This window comes from Clupea harengus, chromosome 15 (assembly GCF_900700415.2).
Source record: "Clupea harengus chromosome 15, Ch_v2.0.2, whole genome shotgun sequence".
In the NCBI taxonomy this organism is placed as follows: Eukaryota; Metazoa; Chordata; class Actinopteri; order Clupeiformes; family Clupeidae; genus Clupea; species Clupea harengus.
Genome location: NC_045166.1, coordinates 4,814,294 through 4,833,152, shown reverse-complemented (window position 1 = coordinate 4,833,152; position 18,859 = coordinate 4,814,294). Strand labels below are relative to the sequence as shown.

At 39.1% G+C, this 18,859-nt stretch overlaps 1 protein-coding gene across 1 annotated transcript in view; it reads right to left on the bottom strand.

Moving 5' to 3' along the window:
• Positions 1–18,859, bottom strand: part of LOC105900088 (CD2-associated protein) — a 40,047-nt gene that overhangs the window by 2,070 nt on the left and 19,118 nt on the right. The window contains exons 7-16 of the mRNA XM_012827341.3: positions 18,056–18,143; positions 17,686–17,780; positions 15,058–15,156; positions 9,631–9,667; positions 9,080–9,239; positions 6,779–6,888; positions 5,509–5,627; positions 2,661–2,750; positions 1,797–1,975; positions 1,191–1,254 (exon numbers count right to left, since the gene is read on the bottom strand). Of these exons, the coding sequence (XP_012682795.1) occupies positions 1,191–1,254; positions 1,797–1,975; positions 2,661–2,750; positions 5,509–5,627; positions 6,779–6,888; positions 9,080–9,239; positions 9,631–9,667; positions 15,058–15,156; positions 17,686–17,780; positions 18,056–18,143 (1,041 nt within the window). The remainder of the gene's footprint in view (positions 1–1,190; positions 1,255–1,796; positions 1,976–2,660; positions 2,751–5,508; positions 5,628–6,778; positions 6,889–9,079; positions 9,240–9,630; positions 9,668–15,057; positions 15,157–17,685; positions 17,781–18,055; positions 18,144–18,859) is intronic.

Below are 18,859 nucleotides of genomic sequence, written 5' to 3'. Positions count from 1 at the left end.
TGACTGAATGGGGTTGGCTAACCTAAATGAATTACCTTGGGAGGAATGTAAGGTACAATCACTGGGATAATCACCAATTCCTTATCCTAAGTCTTAGATGTAATAACCATGACATCTCTTTTTCGACAAAACCGCCAAACAGGAAATCGTGTCATACTTTGGTGTATCGAACTTGGTAGTAACAGTAAGCTTCCACTGCAACACATTTCACTTTGATCTAATTGAGGTTGTATAGGGGCCAAATGTGCTCTGACTGGGTGATACTGGAGCGAATGCAGCAAGTGAAAGTGAGATGGGCAATCAGTTCAGCATGTGATGCATTTGGTACGTGCCATCCTAGCCCCATATGCCAGTAGTGTGATGCATCCTAGCCCCATATGCCAGTAGTGTTTGCACGTGCCTGGTGTCCACTGTTCTGCCCCTCTGCACTAAATCAATCCTCCTGTCCATTAACTGACAGAGTTTACCTCAACTTAGTTTAAGAATAAACAAAGACGCTAACGACTTTTGCACCTGATTGTCTCCACGTGTAGTGACCCTGGTCAAGCTACTTTTACACCCAGACAGAACGTGCCTCCTCTGTGTCAATGGAGCCTTAGCCCATCTTTCACCTAACCCAAACCCTGCTCTTCCCATCTGTACCCGCCATTGAGATCCCTATGCTGTAATGCACCTTGTGCACGGTGAACTGCTTCTCCTGGATTCCACTTCTCCTTGACTGCTGGATCATACACATCTCCAGGCTGGTCTTGGCACATTTGAACCTCCACCAAGATTGGCCCAAAATTCCTTTTCCATACAATGCTACAGTACTTGGACAACATGGCACCTCAAGCCATTTCCCAGCTGCCTTATTTATGATTTCTCCACCTCCGAAATAGCAATTTCATACACAGTCAAAGGCCACCTTATGCGTGGAAAAAGCCCAAACTGCAAGGATCACCATTTCATTACCCAATTGTATTTATAGCCTTAACAATGAATTCTCAATGAATTCTTCAACCTGTCCTCTGTCACTGAACATGGAATAATACCGCCGGCCTAAAACCTTCACCTACACTGAAAGGAATACAAATATAAAAACTCTCTTCCACCGGTTTCCCCTTACTGATAAATACACTTCTGCTTTAGAAGTGCTTTAAAAAGATACATTGGGCTGGGCTATTCTGGTCTAACTTTAATGTAATTACCTGTAGGGCCATTCGCTTTGAACGCTCATCCTCCAAATCATTTCTCAGTTCAGCAAGTTCTCTCCTGAGGAAAGAGACACAGGAGTAATAATAATAACAATGTTTAACCGACAAGACTGTTGATCATTCAGTCAGTCAAAATGTTACTAATACAAATTCAAGTGATTTTGAGTTTAAAATGATCAAGTTACACAGTAACTATGTCTTCCCTGTCATCAGTGGATTATGGTTCCATAAGTAAATTATGTTCCAATAATCCTTTCGATAGATATAATGGAATTAATGGATATCATTTGAAATATTCAAAATAGTATTTAAAACATATTTCAAAATATGTCTGGTTAAAAAAAAGAATTGAGCGGCTGGTAATATTTCAACATACACCAGCCACTGTGGCTAGTTGACCAAAATGTATTTGCATACCTGTGTACAATTTAAAGATTTAGTTTTGACTGTTTCATTGACATGTTTTTATCACATCACCAGAATTTCTTTAGGGATACAAATATTGTGAATTTTGACTGCCACTACAGAGAGAGAGCGAGCGAGCGAGCGAGCGAGAGAGAGAGAGAGACTTAGGGTATTAGCTGATTAATGTGTCCTTACATTTGCTGGGCCTTCAGTAACTCTACAGTCAACAGCACCTCCTTCATCTGAGACCTAAGATCCTCCAATTCATTGACTTTCTCCTCCTCCCTGCCAGCTTTGGATTTGGTTTCAAGCAAAGTTGTCATTGTAGTGTTGGCTTTACTGTTTACGCATGATGAGGCGGCAGAGTCCAGTGGCTGAATGTGGACGGATCAAAGACAGAAGAGGTGGAACATTAAAAAACAACACATGTCCGATTTTTCAGCTTAACCAGACAGTTTTGTCCAAAGCCAAAAATTAATTTCAATAATTTTTTCACATCAACACAGAGTACTGTTATGCTATGCTATTGCGGAAAGGAATGAAAGTAGCCTGGAAAACAGATTTCCATCCGAAAATGTTGATGTCCATAGAAAGTAGAAATTACCTCTTCTGCTTGGTAATGATGAATGTTTTAATCACCTATGTGTATCCAACACCAGCGTCTACAATGTTCAGAGCTCAAAAGACTTGGCCAGAAACTGTTTTTTTTATTTTTTTTTATTTTTAAACAATATCTCAGGACCACTGTATTTACAGTTTATTTACACTCAAATTAAACTAATGATATTTTAATACCATCAAATGATTGTTGTTGAGTTGGGTTGTGGGTCGAATAAAGTCTGACAATTATTATTATTATATCCACAGGATTTCCTTTCTTGCACCACTTTACAGTAACAAAGAAAAAGGAACATTTTCTTCTGAAAATATTAAACAAACCTGCGCATGCCGTTAGTCTTCACATGGATTCACCTTTTACAAAAGGCATCAATACTTTCCATTCAATGTATGTTCAAAGAATGGACAACTTGAAGAGATTTAAAAGAACAATTGAATTACCCGCCCAAAGTCTGATGGCTTGGTCAAAATACTCTGCGTGACTTCATCCTCTTCTGCCCTCAGACTGGAATCACATGTCTCCTTGCCTGGCTGGAAGACATTATACAGCATATTTCTCAAAACCTATATAGGGAACTATGCATACATTAAACCCCATCAACCCGTTATACCCCATCTATTGGGATTTGTTTACATCTGTGATATCAAATGTCAATTTGGCCTATGGCAAAATGAGTAGCTTTTCACAAAAATATGGTAAGAGAATGGACCTTGACCTGGGCTATGTCTCAATTCAGGTTGATAAATAGCGATTAGCAGCTTGGATCCAGTCAATTAGCATACAGCAAGGATCCAGGTATGGCGAGTAATGGGCCAATAAAATGTTGAGTAGTTTGGCAACAACGTAATATAGTATATCTTGTTAGTCTTGAACCTCAATTTGAAACAATTATACCACTTGATGAGATATACTTGGTAACAGAAAGGACAAAAAAATTGTTCATTAAATAAATAAATAAAACCATTGTTCAAAAAGTATTAATGCACATTGCACAGCACTCAGTAGGCCCCTCCCCTTCATTTGCAGTTCTACTTACATAGCAAATACTTGATCACTAGTTTAGGTTTTTGAGGAGCTAGGTCATACAGGAGATGTTTTAACCATAATGTCAAACATGATTCGCTTATTCAAGGTAAATGGCAATCTAGAAAATGTCCAGGAGGATTGGAGTGACACTCGTCCATTTGAAGTACAAAACATGATCATGAATAAGACAGAAGGGAGTGATAATCTAGCCATGTATACGATTGAGAGGACAATGTGCCTGACAAAGTTACATTCTGAATTTAAACCCCAGGAGTCTGGGGCTGATTCAGGAGTCTGGGGCTGATTCAGGAGTCTGGGGCTAGATTCAGGCACTTTGGTGGTTCTGACATGTTCTGATATTTGTAAAAATTCTAGCCAGTTCAAATTGGCATACAGTACCAAGCCTAAAGGCGTACACAAGCACACACAAAAGAAATCTATTTCAAAACAGAATGTCAGTCTGCAGTGCAGAAAACATGAAACAATTATTGTGATCTCCACCCCTATTGTAGCAAATAAACAGACCATCTAAATGCAGGTGTCAGTGCACAGACTAGATCTGCATTTCCCAATCTTAGGGTCGCAGACCTATTTCTATTGAATTAAATTCATAACAATGTTGATATGTGAAATGTACCATCCCCACAGCCAGGCATTGTGGTAGGACTGTCCTGTTTAGGCGTATGTTTTGCTGCTGTGGGAACTGATAGTCTAGAACATATGATTGGTATCATGGAGTGTTTTAAACAACAGGCCATTTTGGAGCAGAATGTGAAACATTTCCAGTTTCCAAATGAAACAGGTGATTTCCAACATTCCAAAAATGATTTAAAAAAAAAAAAAAAAACATAACAGCAGTGGCTTACTCTAGCACACAGCAGTGGCTTACTCTAGCACACAGCAGTGGCTTACTCTAGCACACAGCAGTGGCTTACTCTAGCACACAGCAGTGGCTTACTCTAGCACACAGCAGTGGCTTACTCTAGCACACAGCAGTGGCTTACACAGCAGTGGCTTACTCTAGCTCACAGCAGTGGCTTACTCTAGCACACAGCAGCAATGTAAATGTAAGTTTCTGTAGCATAGCTGTTGTATAATGTGTTTTCACTGGAATGTTGTAGAGAAACCTTTGATAAATGGTTATTATAATTGTAGCAAGCTAAGTTTAGCCATCCATTTGTATGGGACAACGTTAGCAATGTAGTTAGCTTGTATTCGCTATTCATAACTGGAAGCAGAGCTGGAAGCCATCGTGCCAGCAATAGAAATGTTTTCCAGCAGTTAGCGTCATCTATTTGTTTTTCAAAGAGGGCAACACCCGCTAGATACATTGTTCAATGACTTGAGGAGTGTCCCTAGCATCACCTACTGCCAAGCAACTGTTAAACTTTATGATATGCTGCATATTTTATAACCTGTTTGTTGGGTCTAATTGTGTCCTGCTGTGCCATATATTATAACCTGTCTGTTGGGTCTGATCGTGTCCCTGGACAACTTGTGCTTTTTTTAATAGTGATAAGGAACCACTAGTGGGGCAACTGTTGGCTTGGCACAATGTGGTGTCAGGGTGGATGAAGGGGAAACACTATTAAAAATCTATTTTCAGATACATTTATTTAAATAATATATGTTTATATTATATAAAACATACATTATTTAAATAAATATATCTGAAAATAGCCTTATTAACAAGGCCAGGGACCCCCACCTGACCTGGACTCTTATCCCACCCCCACACCCCAAGTCTGTGTTACATTAACACACATTACATTGCACATTGCTCATTCACATTGCACTCCTGTTTTGCATTTTGCATTCTACTTCCACTTTACTTTTTTATATTCATTGTTCATATATTTGTATCGTATATATTGTGTTCTTTGGTTCTTATGTGTAGTACTTTTCTTATGTGTAGTACTTATTTGTGTTTGTATGTTTTTATGTTTACTGTATGCACCTATAGACCATAAAAAAATCCAAGTAGGTGTAAAATCCAATTCTGATTCTGATTCTGATTCTAATAATATCAACTTTCCAGCTTTTACAAACTATTTGGCAAGCAAGTCGAGGCTTTTTTGTAGCACTCAAATCTGCTTAAAATCTTCAACATCAGTATTCAACATCTTCTGTCACTCCTTTTTCTTTTCTCTTTTTTGAGATTTTCTAATTTACACATCTTGTTTTCTGTCAGTGTCATGCACATAGTAAAGCAAGCTGACAGAGCGACTACATAAAAATCTGAAACATTGGAATGAGACTCACAGACTGGGCTCCACCAAACTGAGCAGGTAGTCTTCTCCCAGGCATCTTGGGTCTGTTTGCTGTTGGATGAGAGAGTTTCTCAGAGTTTGAGGAGACGTCATCAAACTTCATGAGATCATCTATGAAAAGGAAAATGTCAATCAATAAACAATCATCTTGGCACAACACTTCTAGACTGAAACAAAAGGGGTGAAACTTAGGAAAAGCTATATCTACCTAGATATTAAGATTACATGAGTGACAAGAGAAACCTTTTCATCTGGGTGCGCCTATCTTCCAACTTTGTGTGCACTGTTTGATTCCACCCCCCTCCAGATGCATTAAGTCACAGTCATTCTGTCTGTCGTGCTATGAGCACATCTGCCTTCAGGGCCGAAATACTCAGGCTATAGCTCAGACCTAACTAACCCCACTGGATCAGACTAGCTTTACACTACTTGCCTTCAGGCTGGGGGCCCATATATCTTTTTGTGTTTGGCTAGGGCCTTCAAGGGTCAAACCTGGAGCAGTGGGACTCACCAGGTGCAGGTTTTTAGAGCCCCTGGGCATGTGCCTGATAGACCCAATGCATCCAGGCCAGAGAATGAGCAAGAATGAAGTGAAATAAGATATTTTCCGTTCCAAGAAAAGTAGGCTACCTGGAATGATATCGTTTCTGGCATAAATAGACTAAAAAGTTTGTTTTATGTCTTATTCTGAGTGAAAATGTAAGGAACTATAGTTTGTGGATATGGAGGCAGTACACTTATAGGAAGCGTGTGTGTGTGTGTGTGTGTTTGTGTGTGTGTTACTGGGTGTAGGCGCAGTGTTTTTGGTTGATATGCCCATCCCTGCTGCATAGAACTTTAAAATGGATAGTAGCGCTCAAACCACAACGGCATGGCATGACGTACCGTTGAATAAACTGCAGGTAATACACAGGTGTGTCAATACATGGGTTTGTTTAAAATAACATGAAATACTGTAATGCGGTTTATGTACGGAGCAGTTAGTAGTTGGGTATATGCTTTTTAGAGAGTCCTGCACAAGTCCAAAACCACATTTTACAACACACTTACTTGTGTGATTTCAGAAAAAAAACACGCAATTGTGACATGCACACACTATGTACATATTATTGTAGCTGAACTTGAACATGCATGAGTTCATGTTTATATTCCTGCATTGTAACACCATCAAAGTGCCTCAACTTGCCCTCCAACTCAAGCGGGTGAAAGATCAGCCATAGGATCCTATTAGGTGAAATACAGAGGCTTAAAAAAAAGTATACCCATGTCAGCTGTCTTCTCCCCCCAGTCACCAGACATTGTTTTTGGTTTCATGTGTAATGCTGGTTCCAAGTCTGACTTTGGTCGTGTGGAAGGTACCTCTCCATTGTGTCTATAAGGGGAAAGAGCAAAGCAAGAAATGTTGAGTGAAGAACTCCATTTGTTTTCCAAGCTGAATGAAATTACATTTCTTTCATTAGGGGGGACATGGTGTGAAGAATTCAGTTTTATTTTTGTATCATACTTTGTATCTCTATGTATAGTGAACACAAGCATACATACCATACTCCACATGACTGCCTACCTAGCTGTTGTGCCTATTCATCTGTGCTTACCATAAAGAGCTGCATACATAGCTGTTGACCGTTACTGTTTGACATATAAGGACACAGAAATGGTCCATAAAGACCCAATGAGCATTGGGAGGAATTTTCACTGCTATATATAGACTATAGGACTCCGGAGGAATTCATTTCATACAACCTAAGTGCATTTCTGGAAACCTCACCTCTGATGTTCAACATTAAGTCAAACAAAACCAACCTACGGCATGATCTTTGACGTTCATAAACTAAATGTTTGCTCTACAGAGTACCATATGACAACTATATAATGACACATTCATATCTTCAATTTAAGTTTATTCAACTCTCCACTTTTGTTTATGTATACAATAATACATTGCAAATATTTAGTGGAGCTATGTGAGGAGTGTAAAATAAAGAAAAATGTTTATTGTCAGTATTATTGTTGTAATTGTCTTCCTGGAAACTAGATTCCTTTTTCCATATATTGTCATCTTTCTCTTTCTCCTGTCTGTGTACACACACACATGGGTAAACAGCTGATTAGGTACGCCTAGTTAAAACTCATGCAGTCTAATACAACAGTTAGCAAAAAATCCTACAAACTTTGTAATGTTGTCATAACTGTATCGCATTATACAGAGCTGTGTTTGTTTGTTTGTTATTTAGCCTACCCTCTTTGATATAAAAGTGGGTAAAGGGGAGGTAGAAATAATTAGTGCTGCATACAAAGTTTCTTTAAAAAAAAAAAAAACAGGGGGAAAGTGTCTTAAAAAAAAAAAAACGTTTCGGACTAAAGTGCTTCAGCTATACAAGCGAGGTGCTTCTTAGGCGAATTACAGTAGTGCTTTACTTTGTAATGCGTTACTTCAAACTCTGCTTACATCCAGCATTAATTTCAGCTCATTAGAATTTCAGTTGTTAGTGAGATTCAAAATATGTGGATTCATCGCGGGGGCACTACCTATTACTTTCTTTTTTAATTCAGGTCATTTTCAATTGTCTGGACAGCTGTCCATAAAATATCTGCTTTGCTGAAGCAACTAGTAATTGAACATTTAGGGGCTTCATGGGCAATTCTTCGCAGCGGTCACTATACAGAAATAACAGACCTGCAAACGTTGGGGTGGTGCATTCAAATCAACGGAACCTCTTGGAACATTCTGAAGAGCCGTATAATAAGTAAGGGATAATGTATTGTCCGGAGGTCATTATCCAAAAATAAATCCCGACGGGGCGAACAACACCCCGACGCGCAGCGGAGGGGTGTTATTTCGTCCTGAAGGGATTTATTTTTGGATAATGACCGACGGACAATACATTATCCCGCTTATTATACGGTTACTTGCCAAAAACTATAGAAGACATTCCTCCAAAATACCTCTTTTTAATGATTTAGTTGCCGTTTCGTGATTTCCGCTAAGAAATAAATAGTTCTTCAAGCAAATAGAACTTTTAAGTTTCAGGTGTTGCGTAGCAACCCATTACTTGCTGACTTCAAATTACAATGAGTCTGTTACGTTAAATGACCGGACTACTTGCGGAATGATATGAAAGATGTGAATTAGAAGCAAAAAAAACCGTTGCCAATGACAGCGGTCAATATCTTTTCGCAGCGGTGAATATCAGGAAATATTCACCGGCGAACGTTGGGATGGCCCATTCAAATCAACGGAACTTTTTGGAACATTCTGAAGAGCCGTATAATAAACTGTTATAGCTAACGCTGATGTTCTCTCTGGCATCTCTGACATGTGTGTTTCTGTGTACTTTTATTGATAACTGGTGTGTGTGTGGGTGTGTCCCTGCCCCAAATGGAATACATCGTTTCACCCATGAAGCCCCTAAATGTTGAATTACTAGTTGCTTCAGCAAAGCAGATATTTTATGGATAGCTGTCCATACAATTCAAGAGAGATTAAGTGGTAAGTATGTGTGGGACTCTAAGACTACAGTTTGAGTTACTTAAGGAAGACATGCAGAAATGATGAAACTAACCTAGCAGCTGGAGTGGCAGTAGATGATGCTAGAGGTTTGTCAGGTCGTTTTGGAGGTCCAGCTCCTGAGCGCCCCTTGCCAGGGGGAGGGATGGGTTTTTTGGGTGGAACCACGGGAGCAACAGGCTTTAATGGTTTGGGATCTGGAGCCACTTTGTCACCTGAATAGAACAGAAATCAGAATGGGCCAGCTGCAAAAGGGTGTAGTATTTTTGTTTTAAATGACCATTCCTACTTCATACAACTTTTAAATGGCTAGTAGCGCTCATACCACTATGGCATTTAGTTTTACATGACACAATGACGTACCGTTGAATTAACTGCGGTCAACATGTGGTTTGTTTTATAAAATTACACAAAATACTGTACTGCGGTTTATATAAGGTGCGGTTAATAGCCAGGGAAATACGGTAGCTTTTCTAGTAACTTTTGTCTACGGCCCTAGTTTGGAGCATTACATTGAGTATTACATCAAATTTGAGCATGCAACATAATATGAAACTATGAATCAATCACAAAGAAACACATCCGCCCAACATCTACTGATCTTACCTGTAGTTTTCAAAGGAGGCGGTGGCTTCTTTGGTTTCTGTGACATAAAACATAAGAAAAAAGACCATATTTCACCATTATACTTGTCCTCTGTTCAGCCATACAATAAAGAACACATTGTTTTCTATAAATGCTATAGAAATCAAACATTCTCAATTTGTGCCCTGGACTGCTAGTTTTCTTTGTGTGCTTGGACAAACTCAGTGGTAAGATGTTATGAATTGCAATCACATAGTCTATTCACATATACTTAAGCAAAATTCATCAAGTGACTGTTTCCTTTTGGATATGCAAGCCAAGCACAACAGTGATTGAACATTAAAATGAAAACTCGACACCTTTCAGCACAGCTGAGTGCTATTCCATTCATGTTAAGGCACTTAAGACACACATGTTTTCACGACATGTTTTCACGAGAGGAAGAGCAATATGGTGAAATGAGTTATTGACATAATTATACAACAGTTCTGGTCAAAACATTTGTTAATTTCTGATTGAACAAGAGTCATTCCATGAGTAGGGATATCCTGGCACAACCCCTCTGTCTCTTAAGCAGAAGCTATCACTGCGCATTCAATATACTTTAAGTGTTGAATTGTAATAAATCAACATTCCATTCATTCCTAAAATAGATGGAGCGCACAGAATGGGAGGCAATTATTTTTTAACGTTACATTGGACAGTTTTCTATTGAGGAAAGGGCGCAAATGGTGTAGGGGCAATGTAGAAATGAACATTCGTTACTTGTCAAGGATTAACACTAAACACTACTGTCCTCTCTGATTGGCAGGGGGATAAGAGGCCTTCTCTATCCACTATGGCTGTCCTCTCCGACAGCATTTGGCTTTTGTTTTCCATTTATTGGCAATGTTATTTCACACTGACTGGTGTGACAATTTTGCTTTCTTCCACTACACCGACATTCTTTACATTTCTTATTGATTCTTTAATAAATGTACTTATTAATTAGTATAATTATGAATTGCAACCTGCGTAGGGCCTCATCTTTATGTTGCCATGCGGCGAGCCAAGCATGCATAACACTCCAGATAGAAAACAAATTGTGTGGAGGAGGAGGGGGGATAATGAATAAACAAAATCAAAATCAGAAATCACAACCTGGTGCCTTCAAACTCAATTAGTTGGTAGTAGAACCAACTGAACTGTTGTATAAAAGCTATATGACATTCGTGTTAGTGGGGTTTAGATTCCCTGTGGCTGAATCAGGGCCATGGGAATATTCTTTACCAACCACATGTTCACCATGTCATATTGCTTAATTATGAGGTATCAATCCCCATAATTAAGTCACATTTAAGGACATTTTAAGCATTTGCTCCATCATGTTTAGTCTCACTCCATTCTCCACATTCATTACTTCTATTTATTACTCCTACCTGCTTTGTGTCTGTCGGGTTAAACAACAGTATTTCTATTTCAATATTCTTCCTTTGTGTCTGTCGGGTTAAACAACAGTATTTCTATTTCAATATTCTTCCTTTGTGTCTGTCGGGTTAAACAACAGTATTTCTAGTTCAATATTCTTCCTTTGTGTTGATTCTACATTCATTTTACATTTAAATATCCATCCTACTGTTTTTGGATAGTTGTAGTATTGTTATGTTATATGTTGTTGTTGTGTTATATGTTGTCCCTCGTCACACCAACAGGAGAAGCACTCAAAATTTCGTTGTATGAATACAATGACAATAAAGGCTTTTCTATTCTATTCTATTCTATTATTACAAACTTCAGTCAAAATCGATTTATCACAATTAACCACAGCAAATTGTGCGATTTTTATCAATTGACAGAACTAACTGTATTACATTATATCATATGTGTCATTGCACATTGACGTATACAACCACTTAAATGTTTAATAATTTATATTTTACTTTATGTGTCATTTTTTATTTTTTTTTGTCAGACAATATAACCTACCTACCACAAATCAACAACCTTAAAAAAATGTATTATTAGGGCTATGAAGCGATTTTTAAAGATTAATCTAATTAATAACATGGTTTGTTTCTAATCGCATATACTAATTGGCCATGAGAAGCATCCCTCAGATTTGCCATTGATGTGAAGTTACAAAGTAAACAAGCCTTGGCTTCGCATTACTTTTTTTTTTAATGAAGAACACATTTTCTTTATTCCTGATTAACGCATCTCATAGTTTGTCTAAAGCTAGCGAGGGTAATGTTTGACTACACCAACAGCAAAAGGACCCATCAAATCTTGCTAGCTTGTGAACGTTTGACAACCAAAAAAAAAACGCTACTTCCAAACAGCAGGGTTTGCCTCAATCTAAAGGAATTGTACATGGACTTGGGTGGAGTTTTGTTTACAGTGGACTCTGACGTGTGTTCCATCTCCTCCCTCAAAGCCAAAGGTAATGACGAAGTCTTAAGCATGTGAATAGAACAACTTATGAAGGGCAGTGTAAACCTGTTATACTGGTGCTCTGACAGATGGACATACCGGTACATTTGACTTGTTTTAGGATTTCAGACAGTCATTTTATTTGTCAGTGTAATAATTGGAAGGTAAAGCCTTTAAGGTTTTTGGCAATGCTATTACCGCATTGGGCAGAGTCAGAAAGATAATAACCGACCAAGGCAGCGAGTTTGTGAATGCGGTACATATTGCCCAACATATAATACATGTGAACGTGTTGAACAGGTCCAGTTGAGTTTGTTCATTTGTAATGTTTTTAGTACTTATTAAGTTCTCTTTTTCACGTTTTCTTTTCTCTGCAGATGAACAAGTCCCTTCTTGAGGCCATGCCGTAACTTCTGTCTACCACCCGCAGAGCAATGGGCAAGATGAGCAATCAAATCATAACAAATAAGCGCCATCTTGCAAAGTACCGTAATGAGGAGCAAAATGACTGGGACATATACCTTCAACACACTGTTCACTCGATAAACACCTCGAAACAGCGTTCCACAATGGTAAGCCCATTCTTTGCGGTTTATGGGTTACATCCCAACAGCAGTGCCGATCCACAGTTAGATGACTTTGTGATTGACGATAGTGAAGAGATTATGCAGAGAAGAGCAGACCTACTTGCTGAAGTTCATGCCAAGGTTCAGGAGAACATTTAAATTACCCAGGGTAGACAAAAGGTAGATTTTGAATTAAGACAGAGGCGTACTGTTAAGTGTTTTTAATGTCAAGGAGGGGTGGTGAGGTCCTCTTGGCAAAAAACAAAGAAGCTATTAAGCTAGGAAAAGGGGATGAAGGAACGTTGGACAGGACCTTTTAAAGTGGAGTCCATCTCAACCAAAGAAGTGTCCACTCCGGTTGACAGTGAGGGTATTTCCAAGCGACGTCACAAGGTGAAAAGGCTGAAGATGTAGACAGTGCTTCTGATGTTCAAGTTGACTATATTGTGTGACATCGCAATGAAAGCTGAAAATGATGTGTAGGTATTTGTTCAACATGGTACTTCGGCACTATGTATGGTCATGTGAAGTTGAAAGTAATTGTAACTGTGGTGTTTTATGTTCCTTTTTCCTAATTTTGTTTTTTATTGTAATGCCTGATCACATATACTGCAAGATGGCAGACACAGGTGAGGACATGTTTTGTCTTTGTGTGTGTTTTTTCCAATTCCAGGCATTACCCCTTCCTTAACAAGTTTAGAAGACGAGGTACTTTTTCTATAATGTATTAGTGTTCATCTTAATGTATTAGTTTCTTCTGTTTTTGATCTGCTGATTATCTAACTGATTTACTGTCTCTCTGTATGTAGTTTCTAACTTTAGAGGACAAGTTTCCTGCCACCTTTGCCACCTTAGCTGCGACAATATGACCCTACTTTATTTCAGAAAGTGAACCAGACTTTTAGTTTGGCCTGCGCTTCTAGAGCATATCATCCACCACAAACTTAAGACTCAAAACTCATCTGCATTGCCCTGACAATGTACCACTTCCTGTCTGTGGTTAGACTGTAATGTGAAGAAACTGCTGGGACATGAAAACAAATGTCATATCTCACAGTAACATATAAAGTATATTATAACCAAAGACTGCAAACATTTAAATGTATAAAATGGGTAAAAGATAGAATGACCAGTTTGAGCTACAACTCCCACTCGTAAATGTTCTGCATGACATGGCTTTAAGCTAAAGGTTAGCCAGCTAAGCAGTTCCAAACTAAGCTAAGAGGAAAAAGGAACTTTAGTTCACACCCATACAATCCCCAAGATTTGAGCAAAATGTCCTTATTATAGCGCCTCCTACAGGTTAAAAATGACAGCATCATTAAAATAAAAGTCTAGAAAAAGTTCAAATGAAAGTTTAATGTACGAAGGTCCTATTTCACAGGAAAAGTAAGGCATTTCATGGAATTCTCCAGTCTATTATTATTGATTTTAATGGAATGTTAAAAACTTACACAGTGAAGGGTTAAATGCTATATAGCATAAACATGCCACAGAAATTGCAACCATTGTTAATTTCTTAACTACATATTTTAAATGGGCGTGTGTTTTGCAGAATGATATATATTTTCATAGCCTACAATGGAATCCTATGAGACAAACATGCATGTCAAAGCAAACCGCTTGTTTTTGCCGACAGGCTCATAAATGTTGTTTTACGGGTCTGACAACATGGAGCGGATCCCTAAAGAGATACACCTGTGTCTGTTTACCTCAATGACTGTAAAGAAACTGTAGAAAATGTTTCTGCAGTCAGTGTTTTACCTTTCTCTTCTTCCAGTCTCTCACAGAGCACCCCATTCAGTGCCTCTAGTCGCTCACAGAGCACCCATTCAGTGCCTGTAGTCGCTCACAGAGCACCCCATTCAGTGCCTGTAGTCGCTCACAGAGCACCCATTCAGTGCCTGTAGTCGCTCACAGAGCACCCCATTCAGTGCCTGTAGTCGCTCACAGAGCACCCCATTCAGTGCATGTAGTCGCTCACAGAGCACCCCATTCAGTGCCTGTAGTCGCTCACAGAGCACCCCATTCAGTGCCTGTAGTCGCTCACAGAGCACCCCATTCAGTGCCTGTAGTATACCATACCATGCCTAGCTAACTTTAAGCACCAACGATGTATCGTATAAAGTTTAACTTTGGGATCTTGGTTGTTGTCCGATCCTAGCAGTGATAACAGACAGACATACTAAGATGGGTATACTTTAAAATCCCACCACCACAACTGTCGGTCACCACTGTTCACTGGTGATACATCAGTGAGTGAATGACTGACTGACAGCTACTGTTGCAACTGGTGTATTCTGAATTCACTGGAAAGAGATCCTTTCAACTTATTTTACTTGTTTCAACCTGCAAAAGCAACTAAATACATTTCCAACCATTTTCATAAACAAAATTAAATTAAAATAGCCTTTTTCACTTCAAATAATTCTGTTAAAAGAGGAGTAGAAACATTGACAAGTAATGCACTTACCTCTTTGTCAATTTCTGAGACCAAGACCACAAAATTATCAGGGAAGACTCCTGCTCTGCCATTAATTTCACCTCTCCACCATCCAGGTTCTCCTGTGTCCTATAACAGCAGAGATTTAGATTCTATCAGAATAAATGCTATTATAACATGGTTGATGGGAGCACCACATTGAAACACACTGCATCTGCAGTGGAATAATGTCTTTACACCACTGCTCTGCTCCTACATTGATACTCTACAAGTTGGTCTAGTGTCATCATTGGTTTATTCATTGTAATTGTCTGTTGACTTCAGTTTGGTCGTCTATCATCATGGACCATTATCCCAGATCATCTCCATGCCAAACTGATACAGCTGGGTGTGCACATATCAATCTACAATTACAGCAGTGGCGTACCGTCAGGGCCTTCTAAGCCTTCTTTGAAGGCTAAACAACTTTCAAAAGGAAGAAACAATTATGCATTCATTAATAATACATTATTTTACTGTTAATTATCTATCTACCTCTGCCCGTTTCCCCAATCACTTCCTTCTCTCATTACATTCCATTACGTGATTTCAGAGCGAGGAGGAACACAGAAAGGGGGAAATGGATTTTATCCAATCACATTTTGTCCAAATCTTTCTCTGCGTCCTCAGCTCTGCAGTAGCGTAAATGAACAGAAAATCCTCACAAAGGTTATTATAAATATTTCAGATTTTCAAAACTGTTTGCGCATAACAGCAAATAGAATTCGGCAGCACAGCTGCCAAAAAGGAATTGAACTCTTGGCCAATAGGGTAGGGTATCCTGAGAGTCTACGCAATCGGGTATATTTTATTTTTCCCAAACCAAAACAGAGCCAGATGTCACACTGACATAACTAGAGGAAAGTTCTATCTTCTATCTAAGTAAAGCTTTGTAATGATACAGTATGCTAGCCTTATGCATGGAGGCATATCTCTGTCTTAAACCAGCTAATAGTCACTAGCTGCACTAGCTAGGCTCGCATATGTATCAAGGATACAGTCATTTCAGGGACAGGGTAATGCTAATGTCATGAACTAATAAAGGTAGTGCCTCTCCAACTTACTCTCCCGCTTTTCAATAGACCAGCTTTCAATAGACCATCACTCATTTTCCCACAAGGATATAGATTTACGTCTTGCAGCTGTAATTGTCACCGAGGTAAATTAGGCTGATTGTCAACAACAAGTTAGCATCTTTGTATTCTAGATAGCTGCTCTGGCAAGCTAGCAAGCCAACATCAGCTTTTCTAAGCAAACCTGGAAAACTGACAGTAAAGACAAGGGGGGTCTTACAAATTAGTTTCTAACCTTGTGTGACGTTATAATTAACGTTATGTTGTGCTTATTGAATGACCAAACGACCCATTGAAGTAGCTAGCCAACTCTCCCTCATGAACTATAGGCCTGAGAACAGTGTGTTCATTTGTGTCAAAACATCTAAAAGGCAATGAGGTTGGCAAGCATACACAAGACCAGTGGAGGTTGGAGGCGTTATAGCTAAATAAACCACAACAATTCTGTTGGATTTTGGTTTTCGAGGATGGTTTGGTTTTCACTCAAAGGAAGTTTAAAGAAGTTGTCTGTGGCTGCTGAAAAAGCAAGCCAGTGGTGCTTGCAGACTACTTGGGGTCGCGAATGAAGCGGAACTACCACTGAGATACATCAAATCTCGTCCAGATCTATCTGAGGTGTATCTGTTGTTGTGTCTGGTAGTGGCATGTTTTCTAACTTATCACGAGCATGGAGGGGGATGGCTCTGGAGCGCCAGCCTCCAATGTTGAGCCTTCTGGAGAGGTCATGGGCCTTATTCAACGAAACACTGATGAAAAACACTTGCTTGAAAACCCCAGTGAAACGCTCCCCAAGGCAACTTTGATGATGATGCTGTATCCTGCTGCTCAGGTTTTATGGTTGGGCAGTCATGTTGTTGTGTTTAGCACTTGTGAGCTACAGACAGCTGTACTGTTGTAGTGTGAAGGAGTGCCTTTACAGATCCCAGGTACAACACCCGGCACGTGTTGCGGCTGTGTTCAGACAGTTGTGCGTTTTTATTCTATCTATGCTTGGGCAGTTGTTATATTGGTTAAGTTGCTGGCTATGAGTATTTACATGTGACAGTGGGAGGATTGCCCGCTGTGGGAAGTGCCTAACCAATAGAACAGAGAATGTAACATCTTTTCCTGTGTATAACTAACAAACAATGCTTCTTGTCCAAACCAACACATTCTTGGCTTATTTGCCATCCTAACATTTCTGAAACGTATTATCTAGAGGCAACCGAGAACACTAATAATATAAGTAACAATAAACAACCAAGACAAAAACAGTGGATCTCATTCCTGAACGCAGTTAAGAAAAAGTTAAGAAATTCTTCTTAAATCTTCTGATTTAAGAATCAGTGCACAGCTGAGAACACTTTGGCGGTTTAAGAACACATTTCCACCAGTTCGTAAGAAGACGTTTAAGAAGACACTTAAGAAAATGTTCCAGACCAAAACAATTAATTTATAGACAGTCAGGTCTTGGCAGAGCATTATGATTTAAATAAAAGGGTATAATGTATTCTTGGTTTGCACAATGTGTACATGTCTGCTGAGGATTCAATAAAGGTGACGATACCTTGGTGAGAATCTCAACGATGTCTCCTTCCTTAATGTCCAACTCATCTTGATTTGTGGCATCGTAAGCATAGGAAGCCTTGCAGTACTCTTTCACTTAATAGTGACAAGAAACAACATGATTTGAACGAGTCTAGTATCAATAACAATCGTAAAAATAGGTTTTGCAATGCATATTGAGAATATGTGAATAAAAACAATGATGGCTCCTCCCTCAAAAGAGCAGAGAAGTACCAACCAGTCACTTGAAGTGATGTGCTCATCTGGTCATATTAAAAACTGTCTAATTCCCTAATCTGAGACTCCAATGAACATTTCAAATGTCAAATGATACATATAAAGATGGCCATGCAACCTGGATAACCTCTTACCTTTAGTTTTGCTGTCTCCGTCTACTTTCAGGGACTCTGTCACGTTGGAATTGGTGGGTTTTGCAGCTGATGACAATGATGGAACTGGCTAAAATGAAGCAAAAGCACAGATGGCTTTACTGATATGGCCGAACTTACAGACACTGCCAAATCTAGACGGCATATAGAATGTCTTGTGTTGTAATGGGACCATTCACATCAGACTGCAAGAGACTAGGACCACTTTCATGTCACCCCTATAAAGTCATTGAACATACTAAAGTCTAATACTGTCAGTAGAGAGGAGAAAGCCATAAAGGATCAATTAGAGACAGGCCAGGGAGAAGGAAAAAAGGTGAGTCTTGATAGTGATACTGCTGAGGAAATATCCACAGTATTCCTCAACTCCTTCAAATTTCCCATAAGTCATAGTGTGCTTCTTCCAGTTGCTGATCGTCAACTTATGACTACTGTTTACAATTCGAGTTAGATACATCTAACCCTAGCCATCTACGTTGTCTAAGATAATTATTTATCAATGTTGTTCCATTTAGCTGTCTAGGCTATCCATTAAGCAGTTTGGTGGTCCAGGTCTGACCAACTTGCGAAAAGGTAAAAAAAAAGCACAACTATATTGCCAAAAGATATATGTTAGCATGCCAGCAAACCTTTCATCAGTACCAATTGTGCTGTTGTTGGTGTTTGTAAGGATTTTGCCTGCATTTTCAGTAGTTAGATTGATAGTTTTCGTACTTCTACACGCTGTTAGAGTCCATCTGCCTGCATATCATTTTCATTCAATACTTGGACATTTTTAAATCAAAG